Source organism: Corythoichthys intestinalis, chromosome 10, assembly GCF_030265065.1.
Source record: "Corythoichthys intestinalis isolate RoL2023-P3 chromosome 10, ASM3026506v1, whole genome shotgun sequence".
In the NCBI taxonomy this organism is placed as follows: domain Eukaryota; kingdom Metazoa; phylum Chordata; class Actinopteri; order Syngnathiformes; family Syngnathidae; genus Corythoichthys; species Corythoichthys intestinalis.
This window is the reverse complement of record NC_080404.1, coordinates 11,521,648-11,546,067: the sequence shown is the minus strand read 5'-3', so window position 1 is coordinate 11,546,067 and position 24,420 is coordinate 11,521,648. Positions and strand designations below refer to the sequence as shown.

Below are 24,420 nucleotides of genomic sequence, written 5' to 3'. Positions count from 1 at the left end.
TCCAACTTCCGTTTCCTGACTATCTTTTTCTTCACTTCCTTTCTTGCCCCGAGATGAGTTCTTACCAAATGCGCTACTGACCTCCAGTGGCCAGTTTTATTGCTTTAACATGGGTTTTGAGCTTTGTGCATTATATTATAGATAGATCGGCACCTATAGATGCCTCTTGTAAAAAAAAAAAAAAAAAAAAAAAAAAACGCAAAAGACCTATAAATACGTTTTTGGGACACTGAAGCAATTAAAAATAGAACGTATTTATACGTTTTTGGGAGCAAATGAGTTAACTAATGACTTGGCCTCTTTTACAATTTTATTTCACTAACTTGAATTTGGTCAGGTAGTGGCTTATTAGCTGATGACTACTAGGCTTCAAATTGATGAAATGAATGATGAATGAATGAATGATGCTAGGCTGGGGGAATTTGATTTCTGACAGTCTGACATACGATAATGCACAGAAAAGTGAAGAAGTTTTCAAAAGGTTGGAGTTCAGGATATGTATTGCTGTGGGAAAAAAACTGTATTTGAAGCGGGTTCTTTTTAAAGCCATTGTCCAGTAACTCCTCCCAGAAGGCAGTAAACTGGAAGGCGTAGTGAGCAGGGTGAGCGGGCGCAGAGGTGATCTTGCGGGCTCGGTAGAGTGTTCTTTTGTGGGGGACTGATTCAAGGAATGGTAGGTGTGAATTGATGATTTTTGATGCGCTCTAGTTTCTTCCGGCAAAGTGTGTCAAGACTGCAGAACCAGACTGTGATGGATGAGGTGAGGATGGTTTCAATGATGGCTGTGTAGAAGCAGAGCAGGAGATGAGGCCATACTCTGAACTTCTTTAGCTGTCAGAGATGAAAGAGTCTTTGTTCGGCTGTTTTGTGGATGCGATCTGCATTTTTTTCCCATTAGAGGTTATTGCTGATGTAGGTACCAAGGAGTTTGAATGTGTCAGTGATGAAGATGGATTCACATTTGATAAGAACAGGGGTTTATGGGTGATGGCTGACATCTTAGGTCAACAATGAGTTCTTTTGTTTTTGATGTATTGAGTTGGAGGTCATGGTCTGTGCATCAGGTCACTGTTTGGTCCATCTGTGCACGGTATCCAGTTCCTTTGTTGTTGCTGATTAGTCCTATGTTGCATACTAGTACAGCATACTTGTAAATCTTGACAGAGCCGTGGTGGGTTATGAAATGGTTTGTGTAGATGGAGAAAAAACAGGGTGAAAAAAAACACAGCCAGAGGGGAGGATCTGTTGTTGTTGATGTTCAGCCTCTGTTTCCTGTTCTAGAGAAAGCTGTGGATCTTCTGACAGATGCGTAGATTGATGTTCATGTCCAACGGTTTATTGTATAATTCGGCAAGAAAATGCATAAGGTTGTGCCCTCAGTCGGAACTGTGATAAAAATTTATTGCCAAACACAATGCCTTGGATTTTAAGCAACTATTTCCAAGACTGCATACCTGACAAACTTCATCTCAGCCACCGTCTAAATTAACCTTCAATAACATAGACAACTGTAGGAGGAACCCTAGAGCAAAAATAAAGTCATTCCTTACTGTTGCTTAAATATGTTCCAACAATAAGCACACAATCTAAGAATACTGCCACATGACAACTATTATACAGGTAATCTCTTTGATCGCTCTTTCCTTTTCTCACCTCCCTGCTGAGATGCCACAATGGTCTGTGCATGCACTGCGGCAATTCCCCAGATCAAGCAAACGAGTCTAGGCATTACAAGTGGAGGATGAATCTGGCCTGTTCTCCACCTGCTATCACAACGTGTGCCAGTCAGGTGCTGCTTCAGAGAGGGGAATGTGAGGCTAATCCCCATTGATGCAAAAGCTCCATTGTTCATCGTTCTTTGCCAACAATGCCATTTGGATCCTGGCAGTGCTCCACGCAGGGATGAAGACTGTGACGGGGAAGGCGTGCCTGTATGTTCGGGATGATCTAGGAGCAGCCATGAAATCACATTGCACCAAGTGTGCAACGAGGTGCCAGATGCTGGGTGTGGCAGCAGTTTGGGCGCCTTTTTAGTCACAGGGCACAGCATGAAAGGCAACACTGTAGAGAGAAGCTCCTTTTCACAGTGCAGGGTAATTCTGCATGTAAACAGGGCTTTGCATCTGCCCGATGGGGCTCGGCAACACAAATAAAGCAATCATTTAGGATTGTGATGCGATTCAATGCACCGAGAATGTGGTTCATTTTCACATCAGGGAATTATGGCTCTGCTCATTATGTTTGAATGCTGCAATGACGCAGCCTTAACTACACCACTCAAAAAATTTAGGTATAGCGGGCTGATAGGTGGAAAATCAAGATGAGCACAAAATAAATTTGAAACCCTACTCTAGGACATTTTTGTTTTTTTGTTTTACACATTTCATCACTTTTCGTCTCGCATGTTCAAACTACTACACAAAAGAGTTTTTAAGTGTCTGCTAATAAATGACATGGAAAATGCCAGTGCAACACATACTGAAATCCATGGCTTAATTTAAAATACAGGTGACATAAATATCCGTTGTCATTGCTAATAGATCATTAATAAACTATTAATATATTAATAATTGTTGACTTGTTAAGGGTTTCTTAACAGTTTTTTATGTTTTGTTAACAAAAATGTTCACATTTCATCTGTGGTTTTTCTTTGCTAAAGTACAGCACACATAAAGGCCTATGGGTGGAAAAATCTTGAGGTACAAAAATGTAACATTTTTAATATCACATGAAATTTCTGTACCTTCAATTTGTTCAACCTACTTGCTGCTCTTCTAACTTTAGTAGATGGTAAGCAAACCATTACCAACTGATCTTTAAAGTCTGAGTTAATATATTAAATATTAGTTATAAGTGTATGTATGTTGTTGGGATGTTATTCCAAAATTGGACTTATTCCTCATTGACTAACAATTACGATATGAGGAGTAGTTGCAACTTTAGAATAACATCCCAATAACATAAATAAACTATCAACTGGTTCTTAAGATGTCATTAGTTAGTAAATTACTAATATTTTGTTTATTATCTAAAGCTCATTTATAAGCTATTGGTATAAATCATTGACATACAGCTAAAAATTCATTTATTACTAATTAAACATCAGTTTATGATATATTAACTGTCTATACGGCATCATTATAAATGCATAACAAATACTTAATAAGTCAACAATATATCATTTATTAACAGTGTAGGAATGATTTATTAACTAGTTATAACAGATAATTATCACAAAGTGTTTCCTAAAATACGATTAATGAATATAACAATGGGCCCCAATTGTTGTAAAATATTGTACGTTAGGCAGTGTTGTCACAGATTACTTGAAAAAGTAATTTAATTACTGATTACTGATTACACCCCATAAAAAGTAATTTAGTTACTTTACTGATTACTTTATTATCCAAGTAACTGAGTTACTTTAAAAGTAACTTATCAGTTACTTTTTACCAATTTTTCTTCTTTTGCTGCCGCAACAGAAAAATGACAACAGAAAAATGTCATCAGATGTAATTTAATTTTTCATATAAGGCTTAATTTTTGAGTTAGCAGGGTTTAATTAGTCGATGGACTTGATTTCAACCACCATTGAATTAGCCACTCCGGAGCCCTGAAATTAACAAATATCTGACAAACTGCATGGAATTTTTTCAAATTAACTCCAATGACTAATTAAACCCCCGCTAACTCCAAGACTAAGCCTAATGTCAAAAATTCGGAACTTCCCCTTTAGAATAAAGACCTAGCTGTTAAAATGTTGTCTATAAAAGTTGTAAAGCAATAAAACAAACAACAAAAATGAATGAAACGAACAAGAATGCTGCAAAGTATTTCATAATGGGTCAAAATCAGAGACTGTCCTTAGCATTGCTTAGCCAAAACTACACCTGAGGAGGCAAAATTGATATGTAGAATTTCTTTAAACTTAGCTTTCAAAAGCTACCAACAACACCTGAGCTTGAACCGAGGACTGAACACGAACAGTGTCAAGATGTATATGTATACACAGTATAGGCCAAATGTTTGGAGACACCTCAAAGATGGATACTTTGAAGAATGTAGAACAGGGGTGCCCAATCCAGGTCCTCGAGAGCCCCTATCCAGCTTGTTTTCCATGTCTCCCTCCTCTAACACACCTGAATCAACTAATCAGGATCATAACCAGGCTGCTGCAGAGCTTGCTGATGAGCTGATCATTTGATTTAGGAGGGAGACACGGAAAACAAGCTGGATAGGGGCTCTCGAGGACTGGGATCGGGCACCCCTGATGTAGAATATAAAACCTTTTTCACCTTTTTTATGCCACGTACATGATTCCACATGCTCGTTCATTGTTTTGATGTCTTCAGTGAGAATTTACAGTAGTAGTGAAAATATATAAAACTGATGAGGTGTGTCCAAATTTTTTACTTTTGTTTCAGAGTCATCAACATGTTTTGCCTCCCCTCCCACAAAAGTAAAAGTCCGCTTATGGTTTATCACTGTAAAATGTACGTAAAGATCAGTTACAAACTGTAGAAGTGCTAGCTGTCTTATGACCTGTAGGCTTTTTTTCGAGTTTTGTCGCGTTGTGCTGTAATTCCAAATGGTTTCTTGAATTGGGTGTCGAGTTTTTAGCGGTCGACAGTGTTTTTGAGCCAGCGCAAAGTTTGCAATGCACGGAGATATTTTTGTCATCTTTAGTTGACAGAAATGTGAAGTAATGGCTGTATTTCCAGTGAGAAAATGCAGCCGTTTGTGGTTTCTCTCCTGCCTTTCACAGTTAGCATCCTGACGAGGTAGCCAGGCTATGTTGTTGGCCGCCAAGGCAGACAGCACTCACACAGCATGGTAATACACGTGACCGTTTTTTTTTTTTTTTTTTTTTTTTGAAAACGTGAGATGTGATGTCACTCCCAAACTCAAGAGCATTATTTTCCATTCAAATGCTCTTCGTACATGACTACAGTATTCTTCATTCTACGTACATTATGAGGCAACAACAAAATAGTAATGCACAGGCAATAAGGACACTAACTTTAATCAGATTACTGGTTTGAAAAAATGAACGTGTCAGATTGCTCGTTACTGAAAGAAAGTAATCAGATGACAGTAACGCGTTACTGACAACACTGACTTTAGGGTAAAATGTAACAATTTTAAACACTTCACCTGAAATTGCATCTACTGTAAGGTTTGAACATGCACACTTGTTGAGAATATTATTGGTCTTTAAATTGATGCACCTCAGTCTCATTGGACAGACTTCAATGAATCTACTTCATATTTATTTTCATAAAATCAAGGTCAGCGAATGAAACAAATGATTTAAAAACAATCGCAGAATTCTTACACATTTTTAGTTTGTTGAGCAAAGACCTCAAGTTAATATTTGAGAATAGTTGATGATCAATATATAATATCAAATACATAGCTTAATCAACAGTTGATTGAACACATAAACCACATTTTTGATGGATAGATTAATTGTTTATCATTACATTCCTAGCCTGGCAAGCAAGACCGTACTTTATGATTTATTTATTCATCATAGGCTGCGTTTCAAAAACAGTTTTAGTCGCCTTCGGTCACTTGCCCCCAGCACTTGCCCTCGGGGTAATTCCCGCCGCCATCTCAAGGGCTGTTCCATTTCTCTGAACAGCTGAAGTGAACTTGGTGAGATCCACCCTTGAGGGCTTAGTGATCGAGTCAACAACGATGGTCACTCCAGAGTTGTACATACAGTATTCCACAATGCACTGCAGTAGTGCATGTCCATGCGGTGGCAATAATGAAGCTAAAACACCGTTGGCTGCTGTCTATTTACCACCACAAATGAATTAAAGAGTCAGCACGGTGTTTGAATGTTATACCAAATCGCCTTTCAAATTGTAAAATTCATCATTCATCAAAAAACCTTCACTGCCCATGACAGTTATGCCACAACCTATGGAATCACAGGAGTGCCAAATTTAAAAAAAAACTAAAAATAGAATTATTAGTTTTGTAACAAATTTTATTTGGGCAATTCTTAATGTATTCATTTATTTGTGATTACCTTTTAATTTGTAGACAGTTTTGTTGTTTAAATACATTTTACCTGCTTTAAGTTTAGTTGACATAACTTTTAGTCCCTCCCAACACCATTTGATTGACAGACCATTCCTTCTTTCAAAACAACGACAATCGAAATAAAAAAGGCAAAGAAAAATATTGCCATTGTCTTTTCCGTTTCTTTTTTTTATAATGACAAAAAATAAACGTCAATGACAAAACATACTTTTGTATTTTTGTTTATTTATTTATCAGTTACTTTTGTTCCCTCTTTTTCTTTATTTATTTGTTAATTTGGTTTTTTTTAATTTTGGCACACCAGTGATTCCATAGGCTCTGTCATAACTGCCACGAACAGTCTAATTTTTTTTCTTTTATTGACAATTCGAAAGGCAATTTGGTATAACATTCAAACACTTTGAGCTTCATTATTTTTTGCGCACCACTGCAATGCTTTGTGGGATATATACAGCTCTGGAGTGTCCTCGTTGTTGACTCAATCACTAAGCCCTCAAGGGTTGATCTCACCAAGTTCACTTCAGCTGTTCAGAGAAATGGAAGGGTTGATCTCACCAAGTTCATTTCAGCTGTTTAGACAAATGGAACTGCCCTTAAGATGGCGGCAGGGATTCCTCCCAGAGCAAGTGCTAAGGGCAAGAGACTGAGGGCGACTGTTTTTGAAATGAAACCTATGGCGGAATGCAAGGCGGTTCATATGAATTTGTCCCTTCCCCAAGTTTTGTCTGAAATACACTCAATGTCCTCATTGAAAGAGCAGCAAAGAACTTTAGTAAAAACTTTCTTTGACAGTAAACAATTCTTTCACAAGTGTGACGAGAAGAGCCATTTTCCAGTCAGCAGCCGTATATTCTTTGAAGGTTCCTCCCTTGAAACAGGTCTTGATCTTGATCTTTCCCATATTGCTATGTGGAAAATATTCGTAGAGGATATAGAGAACAAGCAATCTGGCAACCAAGTTAGCACATTCCTCATTTGGGTAAATTACAGTGGGGCAAATAAGTGTTTAATCAACCACTAATTGTGCAACTTCTCCCACTTGAAAATATTAGAGAGGCCTGAAATTTTCAACATGGGTAAACCTCAACCATGAGAGACAGAATGTGGGGGAAAAAAAAAAAAGAAAATCACATTGTTTGATTTTTAAAGAATTTATCTGCAAATCATGTTGGAAAATAAGTATTTGGTCAATACCAAAAGTTCATCTCAATATTTTGTTGTGTACCCTTTGTTGGCAATAACGGAGGCCAAACGTTTTCTGTAGCTCTTCACAAGCTTTTCACACTCTGTTGCTGGTATTTTGGCTCATTCCTCCATGCAGATCTCCTCTAGAGCAGTGATGTTTTGGGGCTGTCGTTGGGCAACATGGACTTTCGACTACCTCTACAGATTTTCTATGGGGTTGAGATCTGGAGACTGGCTAGGCCACTCCAGGACCTTGAAATGCTTCTTACGAAGCCACTCCTTTGTTGCCCTGGCTTTGTGTTTTGGATCATTGTCATGCTGGAAGACCCAGCCAGTATTCAGTATGCTTTCTCCTCCAAACACGAGAACCCGTGTTTCTACCAAAAAGTTGTATTTTGGTTTCATCTGACCATAACACATTCTCCCAGTACTCTGTTGGATCACCTAAATGCTCTCTAGCGAACTGCAGACGGCCCTGGACGTGCACTGGCTTCAGCAGGGGGACACGTCTGGCAGTGCAGGATTTGAGTCCCTTGCGGTGCACTGTGTTACTGATAGTAGCCTTTGTTACTGTGCTCCCAGCTCTCTGTAGGTCATTCACTAGGTCCCCCCGTGTGGTTCTGGGATTTTTGCTCACCGTTCTTGTTATCATTTTGATGCCACGGGGTAAGATCTTGCATGGAGCCCCAGATCGAGGGAGATTATCATTGGTCTTGTATGTCTTCCATTTTCTAATAATCGCTCCCACAGTTGATTTCTTTACACCAAGCGTTTTACCTATTGCATATTCAGTCTTCCCAGCCTGGTGCAGGTCTACAATTTGGTCTCTGGTGTCCTTCGACAGCTCTTTTGTCTTGGCCATAGTGGAGTGGACAGGTGTCTTTTATACCGATAATGAGTTAAAACAGGTGCCATTAATACAGGTAACGAGTGGAGCCTCGTTAGACCTCGTTAGAAGAAGTTAGACCTCTTTGACAGCCAGAAATCTTGCTTGTTTGTAGGTGACCAAATACTTATTTTCCACTCTAATTTGGAAATAAATTCTTTAAAAATCAAACAATGTGATTTTCTGTTTTTTTCCACATTCTGTCTCTCATGGTTGAGGTTTACCCATGTTGACAATTACAGGCCTCTCTAATCTTTTCAAGTAGGAGAACTTGCACAACTGGTGGTTGACTAAATGCTTACTTGCCCCACTGCATGTAATAAAGAGGGATACATTCAAGCTAGTAAATAACACTTTCGCAAAAAACAACACTCATGTGGCTCTTTGTTTCCAAGCAACTGTGAGTAATGATTTTTTTCCCTCCAGATTCTATTGTATAGTTGTATTTGGAGGGGTGAAATTTGTAATCTTACTATAATGCAAATTTAAATTGATATTTTATCATGCCATGGAAGAATACCTCTGGGTCTATTCACTTCCATACTGTTGCAATGTCATTTTTTCAATGAAACACAACAACAGAATGTAAAAGTAAGTCATTAGTTCAAAGCACTTATTTGTAATATAATGTATGTTTCAGCTCTCTATAAGTGTTCCATTAACATAATAAAGCTGTAATTTAATTGTCAAAATTATGCCTCACGTTATTCTGTAAATTCTCAAGAATTGGTTTCGAGGCATGCTAAAAGCTTCATAGGTGGCATCAACTAAAACCGGAGGAACAAAAAAGGGAAAATAAATATTTAAGCAAATTGAAAATGCGCAATTAACACACAAACCTCTTTCCAAGTGTCTATTACTTAATTTGCTCCGCACATTTCAATGCCTTCATTGCATTATGTTTGCGATGCTTTTCATGGAGGCATCCGATTCATCATTATGGAAACCATGTACCGTAAAGAGCCTCTGAGTGTTGAGTGTTTCCTATAAGTGGGTCAAATGTTGGCCACTGTAAAGAATACAAGAGAGGAAGAAATCCGACTCCTCTGGAGGAATTGTCTACCAGCACAGCTGTTCATACTAACACTCATTTGCATGAATAAATCAAGACCGCTGTTCTATTATTCCATCCCAGCGAGGCGGCATCCATGGCTGAGTGAGAAATGAAATGCCACAGAGACCTGCGATCATCTAGGAGGCATTGCGACATAAACTAAAAGACCCCATGAGAACATTAGCAGGAAGAAATATTGTTCCAAGGCTTATATCAAGAGACTTTTTGTATCAAAGAAGGGGCTTTAATCTCCGCTATGACCGGTGGTGCAATAAAAATGGTTTCAAGCTTATTACAGCTACAATGAACAACTTGTAATTTCACTCCAGCCAGATAGCATTGTATCAGACACACAAATAATATTCTCCCAAACCTCAAACAATCATGCGGATGATATGCATTGGATTGCTTTAATTACATGGATCGTAGCGTCACAGTTTATCACAGAGCGTAATTGTCATCAATACACAACCAAAAGCCTTCAAAATTGATCGAAATGATTTTTTTAAAAACAAAGCATTATTTTGAATGGTTAATTACTTTATGTATTTAGAAATGAATGCTCAAACTTGTTTTGTTTTGTTCTAAACTGCAGCAGTTAAAATCAGGACTTTTTAACCTTAACTGTGCTGAACTGAATTATTCTATTGTGCAGATGGCAACAGGTGTTCCCATGAAGTGTGAGGGCCCTATCCAAGATCAGAAAAGAGTAGTATTATAGTCATAAGTCACACTTCACACATCGCAGTACACAGTCAACCGATCAATTTATTGTGTATGGGAGTCTAGCGGAGCATAAAGTAGGCGCCTGCTGTGTGGCAGGTCCACCTGAATTGAAAGATGTTTTCCTTCACAATTTGTTTTGTTTGGGTCAGCAATTGTAGACTGGGTCACCATGCATACCATACACAACCTGTAAATAAGGTCCAATGTTATACATTGTTATGAGAAAATGTGTGTATATTGTATTTGCCTAGCTAGCATTAGCCATTTGTGGTCCTTTAATTATTGTTTGAATACCGTTGGTATTGTGGAAGGAAATACATTGAATTATTCTCACTTTCACTGGAATAGGCAAAAAGATTAAAATCGATCATTTCCGGACAGATAAGCTAAGTTGTATAATTTCAAGTGGCACCCCTGATGACAACAGCACAAAAAATAGTAACAGCACCCTAGGTCCCCATATGGAAAAGAAATAGAAAAAACATATAAGAAATTACATCAATTACAGTAATGGTTATAAGTCTCATACTATGATTTACGCTTGAAAGTGACCACTTTTGCATTTTTTTCATATATATACAGTGGGGAGAACAAGTATATGATACACTGCCAATGGGTTTTCCCATTGACTGTGTATCAAATACTTGTTCTCCCCACTGTGTGTATATATATATATATATATATATATATATATATATATATATACATATATTAGGGCTGTCAAAATTATCGCGTTAACGGGTGTTAATTAATTTTTTAATTAATCACGTTAAAATATTTGACGCAATTAACGCAGATGCCTCGCTCAGACAGATTTAAATGACAGTACAGTGAAACGCTCACTTGTTGTGTTTTATGGAGTTTTGCCGCCCTCTTCTGGCACTTGGGTGCGACTGATTTTATAGGCTTCAGCACCCATGAGCATTGTGTAAGTAATTATTGACATCAACAATGGCAGGCTACTAGTTTATTTTTTGATTGAAAATTTTACAAATTTTATTAAAACGAAAAAAATAAGAGGGGTTTTAATATAAGATTTCTATAACTTGTACTAACATTTGTCTTTTAAGAACTACAAGTCTTTCTATCCATGGATCACTTTAACAATGTTAATGCCATCTTGTTGATTTATTGTTATAATAAACAAATACAGTCCTTATGTACCATATGTTGAATGTATATATCCAGCTTGTGTCTTATCTTTCCATTCCAACAATAATTTACAGAAAAATATGGCATATTTTATAGATGGTTTGAATTGCAATTATTTGTGATTAATTACGATTAATTAATTTTTTAAGCTGTAATTAACTCGATTAAAAATTATCATCGTTTGACAGTCCTACTATATATATATATGTATATATATATATATATATATATATATATATATATATATATATATATATATATATATACATATATATATATATATATATATATATATATATATATATATATATATATATATATATATATATATATCTGGCAGAGCCTGGAAACTGGTCTTGTGACAGACTCATGATGAACACGGAAGCTAAACAGGAACAAATTTGCGACGCGTAAATCATCTTTTAGAATGGAAAAATCTCCATTTAACCATTCAGATCATTTTAAATGCAATTCCAAAAAACATTTCTTTAATATCTATAGAAAAATTCTGGCCATTTCATGAATAATTGAAGTGCAAATTATACATTGTGCATCTTTAAATTCAATAATTTATTGCAGGTGGTACAATTTCTCGTCAACTCTGATAAAAATACACTTACATAAAACGTGTTCTGCAAACACACACAAAAAAATCATTCTCTATGCCTTTTGTGGGTTACAAAAATGGCAATAATTTACATTTAGATTCCGTCTGAACATAAAAATCTGTTTGTCAAAAATGGTTGCAAGAACAATCCTTCATGTGAAATGTGTGTTTTGAGGTGAATCTAATACATTTAGACCCACAGCTCTGTTTTAATAAACATTATTGATCTCCGACAGTTTTTCTACACATTGTACTTCATGCACCATTTCTCCTAAATTAATGATAGCTGTAAAAACAGAAGCTTAGAGGCTGACTCTTACCCAAGTTTCCAGTCATCAAATAAGCATTGTGGAAATCCTTCATTCCCAATCCAACGATATGGATGAATTCCTCTATGACCTGCATGAGCTCCACTGCTCCGGGATAGATCTGCACGAGACAACAAATTATTAAATAAATCATAGAGAAAGCACCTCATTTTCCACTCTGCTGCTCTGGGCTCACACACACATACACATGCCCCCCCCCCCCCCCCCCCCCCCAAAACCCCCCAGCTTTCTGTAGGGAAACAATGTGTGGAATTAAATCCTAACAAATTAAAATAAAAATGTGATTCAAAATAACCCTGTGGTTAAAGCTTACTGAAGCAAATAACTTTGCCCCATGCAATGAATGCCAACATTTTAAGATTGTTTGCGTATGCATGATATAGATTATTCATCCATTCCTTTTTGTTAGTGTCTGGCCCTACTCGGAGGATGGATTAGCTATTTTTGGCATACAACCATTCGGCCTGACGTGAACTCCAATGGTCAAATATGATTGTACAATTGACCTAAGACACAGTGGTGGCACAAATGTTAAGAGGGCCCGGAAACCATGGGGGGGACGCTAGTGGACAAATATTTACAGCCCCCTCCATACTTTCGTATGCCCCTCAAGATGATCGTTTAACAATTAAACACTATAATCCAGCTCTGCGTATCATTTTAACCTTTCTGTTTGACCCTCCCCTCGTCACACCCCCAGCACCCTTTTAAGTTCTTCCCCTGCTAAAACACTTTTTTTTTTTTAAGCTCAAACCCACAAAAGCAGGGAAGAACTCATATGAACCCTTAATGTAATCAACAAACTCAGGACTATGAGCCAGGTATGCTAATTGCGCTAATTAGCTTCAATAAGTGAAGTACTACAATAAATTAATGGTATTACTGTCAATTTATCTAAATGGTGACAGCACAAATGTTTTCAGGTCATTTGCATGTATATTGGTTATCAACTGGTGACTGATGTGTTGGGATGTGTGGGAAGAGTTATTCAGGAATTTCTTATTGGAATTTACTATTGACCCTAAAAAGTGTTAATTAACACTGCACATAGAGCATACAGTTATTAGTTTGGCAGAATGCCAACCACTACTGAAGGTGTGAGAGCGGAGTCCTTTTTGAGTTATCAAATTTAGCTGCAAAAAGGGAGAACTCTTTTGTAACAACTTTCATGTGCAATAATTAAAATTAACACACTTCATATGCATCCTGATGAATTATGTTCCTGTACTTTAGTATCTCAAAGAATCAACAACTCTATCAAATAAAAGTCTCTAAATGAAAGTGGCTGTTTGATGTGGTTCAGCACCACAGACAGCTCCACAAGCTCTAAGCCATTCACACTGGGGGCTTAGTAAACGATTTCCTCCAGGTCAATAAATCAAAGGCACAGCAATGCCCTTGCAAGGGATGGACCCACTTTCCAGGCTGCTCGTCTATATAGTGACAGGTCACATCGAGTCACAGGCGTTGACAAGGGAGCCCCCCGCCTCCTAGTGATGTTGTGTATAACGATGCTTGACAATGTTCCCTAAGCGTCAACTTTAAACAAATAGCTTTACTTTAACAAATGCGTGAGCATAAAATGAGGCTCTCAAGCAATTAAAAAAGGCCTTTAAGTGGCATTTAGCAATTAGCACCTCACTCTGAGTTTATATTAGGCAAGCACCTGAGGCAGACCTCCCCCTCCTCTGCAGCACGTGTGAGGTGCGAGTGTGGGTGTGCGTTTGTGACGCTCCAAGTAAATCCAGGTTAAAGTTGAGATCCTCCAACATTGCAGAGTCAAAGCAATAGCGGGGGTTGGGGTGGGTGGGCGTGGTCAAAAGAAAAGCACATTGCATTGCCCCTTACGGCATGTTTGACGCACAGTGCAGTCATACTTATTCCACTAGTCTCCATGGCAACTGTAAAGATGTGAAGGCAGTACAGGGAAATGGCTGCAATGGAGTATCTTTAGACAAAGCTCTTGCTTCCCTCGCCATGGTAACAGTGACAGGAGGTGAATATATAGTGATCCCCAGATCCAGCTAAGTCTGCAGCCAGTAAAACCTCACAGTGAGTTCTTTATGAGACCTTTTTTTTTTCTTACATACAGACACACGTACGGTGTGTGGGTGCTGTGCAAATGGAGTAACATGCACTCATTAAGGCAACACAAGTCAGAAAGTGCGGAAAAATGATAACTGTGAAGTTTTAGCACTGTCTGACGATAGCAGAATAGTGTGCAGACATAACTTGGCAGAAATAAACCAGCAACTGCTTTTTTCTGTATTTCCTCGAATCTGTTCCTTACTTTCTCTGATGCATTTTGCCTCACTGAGTTTCAATGAGTGAAGCTAGGAAATTATGGGCCCTGTCAAACTACAGCTGCCATGAATAGATACTTAAATACAGTCTATATGGACAGCTGGGACCAGCTGTCAACAACAAACTGATCTAACTGGATTTAAAAACAGCCCTTTTGTCAGTTTGTGTCAGTGTAAGTGTTACCTAATTCAGGTGGATCTGGCAGCAGCATCATAGCAGATGCCCTCTCCAGACTCGCAGCTATCACAGATGGCATCTTTTGTCTAGGTTATGTGTGTTTTCGGGGGATTCAGCTTGCAGACACAAGACGCCGCGCTTCGAAGATGCCATCTCTCAAAGCTCTGACACGGGTGCAACAGAGAATGTAGCCAGGAGCTACTATTCAAGGATAAACGATGTTGCAAGGGAATGCTTTGTTTTAAACCACGACACATTACTGCAGTGCTGCAGCCCTTATATGCATCCCTAATAATGAGTGATTTCTCCTCCCCAAAAAACCGCACATTTCTCCAGCATGCCACAGAGAGACACACTTGGAAGACTGACGTTTAGCTGCTGCACTAAAATCAATAAAACATTTAAAGCCTGAAGTACAACAGAGTGCTATAAATTCAACTTAAGTAATGGTCTAATCACTCTAATTGCCATGATTTGTTATCTGCTATGTGGAACAATGTGCAGAATGGAGGAGCCCTGCAGTGGTTGTTATGGCTGGACAACTCTCTGTGGCAGTGCTGCTGCCACCAAGTGGTGATCTGCGTACCTAACCTTTAAAATGAGGCCACATGCACTAAGAGGACACCTGCTAAATGACCCCTGAGACACAGAGCATTATCTAAGCACAAACCTGACTTTTATTTAAGTCTGCGGGTGAAGCTGCACAACATGCCGTGAGTTTTAAGTGCACAGCACTCATGCAGAACTGAATTATTCACTGTAACATGCCTACCTTCTGTGCATCTTCCCATTTCTCCTTGTTTTCCTCCTCCAAGAGATTGCTGATGATTTGAAAGAAATTCTGTGGAGACATAATGACAGACAACACACGTGGTCATTCTCGCGGTCTTTTCGCTCCTGGCGATGCTATTAGAATAAACCCCTTCGTCTATGCAACATGATGGGGTCATAAGTGTGTGTGACGGCATCAGGAGCAACACAACACAAAGTCTCCTTGCAGCAAAATACTGAGCGCTGGAGGAAATAAGCACAAGCTGCAACCAGGGGGAAAAAACAGATGAAAAGGAATGTTTGAGCAGCTGTGTGCATTGTCTTGTTCAGCGGGAGAGAGTCGGGAATGCTTGGGGTGCATGCCTGCAGTCGTAATAGGACCTCGGCCTGATCCTTAGTCTTGTTATTTCGTCTGGTCCACAGTGTGCCTGAGGGAGTGTCGCTCTCTCTCGCGCTCCCTCTCTATCTCTTGACACAGGCTATCTTGTTTTCTACTTGAATGCTTATGCTCCCTCTGGTGGTAATGTGCCCACTTTAACACTGCATTAGTGCAGAGACGCGACGAGGGGGTGAGGGTGGGGCGGTGAGGGGAGGGGGCCGGCTATCTGACTGCTCTGCTGTCGGCCCACACACCCCAAAGAGCTCCGGTAATAACCGTGGACACAATGCTTCTCTCATCTCACTGATTTTTTATGGGGCAAAAATGGCTGAATGGGCTCAAGGTCGCCCGTCCATGCTCGGCACATTCCTGTAGCATGTAAAATGCATTCGCAGGGACAACATGTGACCACTGAGGTCTGAGAACATCACTGGTACTATTACTCATTCATTTTTCACATGCGTTGCAAATCGCTTGCAAATGTCACATCATTTAAAAGATGCCCTCTCTGTCTCTCTCTCCTTCTCTCTCTGAATAAATGTTTAATTTCAAAACGATAGAGGGTAGTAAGAGTTTGAAAATATTTTTGAGAATGGTCTGCAAATACAACTATTTTAGTGATGTAGTATGTTTTCTGCTATTTCTACTCTGGCATAAAATAAGAATAAAGGGCATAGATTAGCATAGTGACGGTAGGGCCATAACACTACCAACTTTTTGAGATGCTCAAAATGTCCCCACCAACTTTTAAGCAACCTTATTTTAATTATATAATGATTTCAGTTATAAAGGTAATTTAGATTGTCTTTCCATATGTTGTAAGAATAGAATTTACCCTACCATTATTAAGTGAATCATTTTCATTGTGTTCAGACTTACATTTACCCCTTTTCACTTGCTGAATGTGCAGTCCATTTTTTCCCCCTCTTAAACGCACGTTTGATTGCCTGATGACTTGACGTCGACCCCCCCAACACACGCACACAGTCGCGACACAGACAACATGTCGGCAACCCTCCTCCGCCCCCTCTGAAGAGGAGGGATATTAGAAGTTTTTTTGGGGTTTTTTCCACCCAGCAGCAGCCACTGTAAGTAATGTGAAAAGACGTTAATGTTGTGGAGGTGGGGAACACACCACTAATTGTGCTACTAAAGGTCAGACCTGTACCAAAGTTAGCATAACATTAAACGGTGTGAACTTGCTAACCTGCAAAACTCGAGTAGGAAGCTTCTTAGAGAGAAGTGTCCTTCTGTATGTGTTTTCTACTGTTAACGTTATTTAAACTGTGAGAAATGTAGTGAACTGAGGTTTACCCCCTTTGCCCCAATTTTCATTGTTATTTTGTTTTTGTGGCCTTAAAGCAGCCCAAAGGAGCTTTCATTTTTTGTTGAGTTTGGCTGTGTTTCTGTACAAAAAGCAGTAGTGTTTTACCTGAGAGAAGGCCCTTATTTTATTTATTTTTGTTATTTCGTGACTAAGAAGTTTTTTCAGTTATAATTAATTTCTTTATTTAGACAGACAATGTTGAGTGGTCTTAAGACAAATGTTTCTCTTTTTTTCCCGGATAGTTAAGAGATTATCAGCAAATTTGTATTTATTGTGTGTGTTAATATAATTTCTGTTCAAATATTGCATTTTAAATTAGCTAATAAAATCCAGACATTTATTATGGAGAATTTCAAAAAAACAAAGGTTTGAAATGAACGGTGTATCATCTGAAGCAATACACATGAAAGTATAAGTCCATACAGCCTACCAATTAATTAGGTTCATATTCATGAGAAATGTAGCCCTGACCCCCGTTCACCCAATCTGTTTGGTCTTATTCATGTCCCGTCCCCAGCAAAAAGTGTTCATGTGGGTTATGCTGTAATATCGTCCCTACCAATGTTGAGATAAAACCTACGACCTTGGTAAGAATAGAACCAAACCAAATTATTATTATTTTTTTTTTTTTTTCAAATTCCTTATTTTGAAATGTTATGTCATTCATAGAAAAAATATGTCGTGCAAGACACAAATGTATTGTTTGTTATTTGAGTCTATTGCTAAAAATAAAAAAAATAAATAAATAATGACAGGGAAAACTTTAAACTTGTTTTTCCATTTTTCAAATATGTGCATATGTATGTGTATATATATTGCGTATATATTTTTAAAATGGGCAATTTAATTTACAATTATTATTTCATTTCTTCATGACAGATCTGAAGTTGGTGTGGAATAATTCATGCATTTATTATGTTGTGTTTTAAAATTGTAAAAACAATGGATTATAGGCTTATTTTCTTAGATAAAAAACATGGCCTGTGTATGTATACTTTTTTATTATGGAAATCTAATTATTAGGGGTAAAAAAAAAATAGTTATATCCACAATATGATTATTGGGATAGCAAAATGGCATTGCATGATGCCATATTATTATTTTTTTATTATTATTCCAATTTGTCATATTTTACACAGAGACTAAATTTGTTTTTGTTGAGTATAAAATAGATATTTTATATGCACGGTTGATCTTTTCATTGACCACTGAGAATTATTTTTTTTAATCTATATATCTTTGATATTTTTCAATTGTAACTGAGGCAAAACAGAGCACTATTACTAAAGTTTGTTGTTATGTAGTCACTAATGCGTCAGTCTCTCCCAGTTTGTGGTCTGAAATGGAGCAATTTGACATCAACGGGGAGACAAAAAAATGGCACTAATAAAAATTGACGCAATAACCTCCAAAATTAATCGATTAATTAGATTTTTCCCCATCCTCTACCAGCAGAGTTTGGTAATGTAATAATAATAAAATCAAATACCGACAAGGAATTGGTGCCCACTGAGTGGTGGGACAAATGCGATGAGTAGACAGTGCGTAAATCACACACGTATACCGAAGTGAGCAGAGATCCCAAGGCTCGACAAGGGTGTCTTTGAAAGTGACACGGCTCTGAGGACATAAATTATCTTATTGAAGATGGAGGTGGAGCTTTAGCTATAATCTCCATCATTGACATAAAGAGGATCAGGACTGCAGTCAAGTCCAACATGATGAGATGAAACAGCTTAGGCTGTGGAGGAGACTTCTTAATACAATAGAGCCACAGGCTTGTTTGTCCCTCATTGTGCTGCCTTAGACATTTCTCTAATATATGACAGAGTTGGCAGGGACAAGATCACTATCTGTTTTTTTTTTGTTTTTTTGTTTTTTCGTCCCACATAAGAAAAATAGCTTTATTGTATTAATTGCCTTTATCACAGTCATTTTGATGGAATGAAATGCCTTTGGCATTTAACTGAAAATAACTTAGTAGAAAACTGGTGACGCGATGAGCGTAATTCAACATTGTTTAACGGACTGTTAGGGATTCTACCTGAAGCAAGGAATTGAGTTGAATGAGCTCAACCACTTCCCAGCTATGAGGTGTAGACTGACATGAAGACAGGGGTGTCTTCACCTAATACAATACTGGGGCACAGCGGGGACTTTAAACTACAGTGGTACCTCTACATACAAAGTTAATTTGTTCCAGGATATTGTTATGTCGAGCAGGAACTTTCCTATAAAAATACATTATAATTCCATTAATTTGTTACAAAGCCCGAAAACCTACACTAAATTCTTAATAAATGCTGCTGATAATATTGCAAATAGCATGATAATAATAATTATAATAATAATAATAATGTTACTTATAATAATGTAACGAATCGGGTTCTAATGTGGCAGAAGTGTTTATCGTGGTATACCTGAACTGGCTGACTTGACAGAGTGAGAGAGGGACTTTTTACTTTCACTTTGTTAAGCTGCGGTGGAGAGTAGGCCTGTTGTGTTGCACAAGTTCTGAACTAAATGATTAAAAACTCGGTTAAGTTGGCGATTTTTTGGTGGTGTTACCACAATAATAATTCTCACCTTAACTTATAAATACTGGCGAACGGAGGTCAGAGGAGGACTGTCAAGATCGTAGACATTCTTCGGCCGTAGTGTCAAGCCAGTTTACGGATGCGCACACCACGCTCATATTTTTTATCCTTTCCATCTGCATTTCAATGGTAAGCGTTGCCTTTTTCCTTTTTTTTTACCACCTGGACAAACATTCTTGGGAACCATGTTGATTTCTCTTACGAAAAAATCTGCCGTGCGTCCGTCTTGTGGTAAAACAAAGAAACTGCGGCCCTGTCATAAATCGTCGTATTTCGAGCATGTCGTCAGATGTAGAAACAAATGGCGAGTCAAATTTTATGTCGGGTGACAAAAAGATCGTGTGTCAAAGTATGTCGAGGTACCGCTGTATGCATAACAAATCAAAATACAAGCTTCGGTAAAAAAAGTGATTTTCTTTTTTATTTTATTTTTTTTTACAGCCATCAGTATTCTAAATTAGGACATCCCTTGTTAATAGTCAATTCAACTCTGCTCATGCTCATCAACTTCCATCTCGCTTTCACCTCTTCCTGCACTCTGCTGCTCTACTTTGTCTGGACAAAAATGGGGCTATATCACTGTAACTGTTATACAATTAATCAGTGTTCCTTAACTGGTAGGTTGTGATCAAAAAGTGGTTTATGTTGCCTAGGTGGGTTGCCTAGCTTACCTCTCTCATTCCTCCTTGCTAATTTATCCTTGCTGTGAGCAAAAAACTTTCTAATATCCATTTGCAAGAGTAATGCATACTGAGTGAAATAGAAATAAAAAAATAATACATCCTGTTACAGATTACAGGGACTGCAGCAACAAATAAAATGCTTGTAAAATAGCTGGAAATTATGATGAGCACACATACAAAATTGTTAGAGTTTATATCCCAAAGATAGGCAATTAATACATACAGATTGATTCTATTCATTTTGGCCATATAAACAAAAAGCAATAAATAGCATTAGTATTGATAGAGTTCAAATACCACATATTATATGAACACAATATTAGACAAAGCTCTTGAGTGAGAGCCTCTCACTCAAATCACATTTAACGGTCAATGTATGCATAGCCAGTTAGCTAAAAGACAGCAGCTAATCTGCTACTTCAATGTGCGACCAGAGTAGTTTACCACAGTTAACTGCCTGACATGTAAAGAGTAAAATTGAACCATTTAAATTCACAATTTATGTGAATAAGCTACCAAACAGACATCAACACAGAGGTAAAAACAAACAACAAGTAGGGGCAGTTTATCTGTCACTAACCTGTAAAGAAAGTGGAAAGAAGTAAATTGCACCGTCGGTTGTATGATTGGCAGTTTGGCACATGTACCGTATTATTGATGCTGCATTCATGTGTTGTTGGAGTCATCGAAAAGAATGATTCTTTATTACATGGTGTGTATAAAAAGCGCCAAACAATCACTCAACTTGTGATGTATCGTTGGAGCATTAAAATACTAATACTCTTCATTGCAGCCAAAATGTTGTCATCCCATATTACGACTTTACAAGACATCAGAGCTTCGCGGAAGTGTCAACTCATATGACTACCACAGCCAAAGTTACTGTACGTGCATAAATTACCATATTAAGCAGCCATGTACAGATCATGTATGTCGAGTGAATAGAGTAATATGACCATATTAAATGGGTGCATTTTGTAGATTATCCTAAGTAGACTTAAAACTAAAATGAAATTTAAACTGGGGCACTGCGGATCAATACTGGTGCACGTTCCCCAGTAAAATATGTCTGGCGACGCCCATGCATCATAATCCATCAAGACACAACAAGGCTGTATCGTTTTGTTCAAAACAAGACTCAATGAAACCCTACCTCAATTTAGTGAGGCAGGGAAATATAATCAAATACCCATCAGTGGCTTGGTGCATAGGTAAAAAAAAAAAAAACCTTGGCATAGGTTTTATGAATTTGAGTTTATTTTTATTGGGAAAAATAATAATGATTTGATTTTTCTTTCTGTCTTTCTTTCTCTCTCTCTCTCTCTCTCTCTCTCTCTCTCTAGTACTTCCGCTCACGTGTACACAAGGATAAGAACTTATTTGCACACACGAAGAGGAGTGCACGCGCACACACTAGGAAGAGTGCATTTGATCCCACAAAGAAGTCGCGCAGCTGAGTGAGAGAGGGAAATATTACAGTTTAGCTCGCTGTCCAGGTAGGACTTCTGAAACGTCTTGGCGAGGACAGTACAATGATGTATAATACATGTTTTTGGATAGTTACTTTGAGATTTGGGGGATATTTAGGGGTAAAGAAATGGTTAATTCCGATTTAAGCGGAAATTCGGGTAACATTACCAGCGTCGGGACGGAACCCGGTCGTAATACGGTATGTATTCCAGACTGAAGTTTTGCATGTTAATTACGGTATGTTAGGTTTGTTCAACAATAAAAATTTTAAGACGTGTTTTTCTTTCTCTGTCTTGTGTTGTTATTGTCGCTTTAAAAAAATAGGGGGAGAGGAAGAAAAATCTTAAAAATCCTGACATTCTATTTTTAGGCCATATCACTGAATGAGATGTTCATTATGAGTCAAGTAGTAATGTAGCTTAACAGTACTATTGCCATTGTTAACTTTTTTTTGTTTTTGTTACCTGCACATCATCTGAAGACGGCTCATAGCTAGCTCTTTTGAAGGTTTCAGTCACATTGCGGAGGATCTCCACAGAAGACAGCAGGTCACCGGCATAGAAGTTCTTCCTCTGGGTGAGGTCCAGAAGGTTTTTGGTCACTTGGGACATCCCATCTCCAGCTAGCATCCTCTGTCCCTTTGCAAGGTGGCCCTGAACCTCCAAAAACAGGAGAGGACAGAACTTGAGGCATCGGCATCCTTCACACTTTTGACAAAAGGTTTCACATTGGAGGAAATGGAGTGCATGAATTATGAAAAGAAAGCTTATTTTCTCTGAGACCCTTTATGTGACACATCATATCTGAGCCAGACTCAATTGTATTGTGCCTCACAGACGTCTGAAATGAGCCAATGCGAATAAAAGGCGTTAACTGGAGCAGAAGATACACGTTTAGGCAGGAATTGCAAATTAAAAATTTGCTCTTGGTCCATAAAATATACATTCATCGTTACAGCATAGTAATAGAAAAAAACATGTCACAACAGTTTGACTGTACGTTGTTTTAAAGATAGCGTTTCACATATTTCCCCACACTGACAGTTTGCGTTGTAAAGGTAATATTCCAACTCAAGACTGTTAAAAAGAGTAATAACACTCCCATTTCCTATGTGTGACATTAGCTATTAGAAAACAAATAAATAAAACAATCAACCAAACAGCTACTAATGGCTTCCCACTAATTACAAACAGTGAATATTTATATTGTTTTTGGAGCTTTGCACCTTGTAAAAGTTGAATTAAAATGCAAATCTGGCAAGGTCATAGATTAATTAATGTTTCATTGTGTATTTGTTAACGATTTGAAATTGACACTCAATTGAGTTCAGGAAAAGTTATCAGAAAGGCATAAAATCTTACATTTGTTCAGTTGCAATTTTCTTCCTTCAGAATGTGATACAGTGGAGCTCGTTCTTGCCTGAATTTCAAAAGACTTCACTTGAAAGATGAGGTAATGTAATTTGAAAATAGGCATATTTTTGGATAAAGTGTACAAACAATGGAATAAAAAAAGAATGCATCCGAATGACTTCGATATCACAACATAATCCAATCTTTCTGTGGGCAAACTGTAGCCTTACAGAGCAACATGTCCGTGTTTGGATGACTTGACACTGTTTTAGAGACAATTTGTTCTTGGCTCCGGTGTAATTGTATTTCAGCAATTTACATTTGGTTGATTTGTGTCCAACAGAACAACAAATCGCAAGGGATGTGTGCGAAAATGAAGACAATTTATTACTGAAAGATAGATGGCAAAATGTTCCCTTTCCCACTCTATTGAAAGAGCTCTGTTTGGCCACAGCGCAATGAGAATGGATGATTGGTGGGGAGAAAGTGCTGGGGGTTGGGGGGGGTTAACATTTTGATGCATTGGGAACAGAGGATGTGGGAGGGAGCTGACTTTGCACCTACTGATTGCTGCAAGTATCTGAATTCATTTGTTATGCATCGTGCATAGCTCGGCTGCTCCCAGAAGGCCGTACCACGGTGATCCAAAGAGCAGCGTCGACTGGTCGTGCCTGTGAGACGGAGGGAGGGGGGAAAAGGCGACAGATTTGGAGAAGAGGAAGCGGTAGGGGAGAGATAAGAGGGGAGATGAGGATGCGGACGCAGAGAGTTTAGGTGTGGGATTAAGACCGAAGGAGAGTTGAATGACAGGATGGTGCAGTGATGTAGGGGAGTTGGAAACAGGAAATGAAGGAAAAAGAACAGAAGAGGACAGACATATTAGTTCTTTTCATAAGATATTTAACAATCCCCTTTTGTCCGGTTCTGCCGCTCATCATTCACTATCAAAATTTGATGTTGCCTATTCAATTATGCAGTGCATTTGAGAGTGCTTTTTAAATGTATTAGCAGTAAAATGGGAGTACCATGACTTGTAATATGCGCATCATGTCTTGTGTTATTAGTGCAACATGCAAACTGAAGTTTGGTTTATTCAAGCATGCAGCACTGCTGCTGCGGTCGCTGTCAGGCAATGGAACAGCGATCCAGAAATAGCAGAACCACCCAACATCCACCCACACGGCCGTACGCATCCTACATAGACAGTCCAACATCACACCTTCCCAGCTGTCGACCTGCTGGAGTGCACTTCACAGATCACCCGGCCGCTCGACATCCCGAGGAAAACTCCCACAGTAACAAAACATTTCCCTTGGCGTTCATAGCTCGCTTAAACCTTTGCTATTTCTCGTTCTCATTCTCACTTT

General features: G+C 38.3%; 1 protein-coding gene across 10 annotated transcripts in view; it reads right to left on the bottom strand.

The window, feature by feature from the left end:
• adgrb3 (adhesion G protein-coupled receptor B3) overlaps positions 1-24,420 on the bottom strand; it is a 304,460-nt gene that overhangs the window by 105,778 nt on the left and 174,262 nt on the right. For 7 of the 10 annotated variants that reach the window (XM_057847941.1, XM_057847943.1, XM_057847945.1 and 4 more), the window contains 4 exons: positions 23,618-23,724; positions 22,166-22,363; positions 15,247-15,315; positions 11,985-12,093 (listed from right to left, as the gene is read on the bottom strand). In XM_057847941.1, coding sequence (XP_057703924.1) covers positions 11,985-12,093; positions 15,247-15,315; positions 22,166-22,363; positions 23,618-23,724 — 483 coding nt within the window. The remainder of the gene's footprint in view (positions 1-11,984; positions 12,094-15,246; positions 15,316-22,165; positions 22,364-23,617; positions 23,725-24,420) is intronic. The other 3 variants (XM_057847937.1, XM_057847940.1, XM_057847938.1) reach the window with 2 other exon arrangements.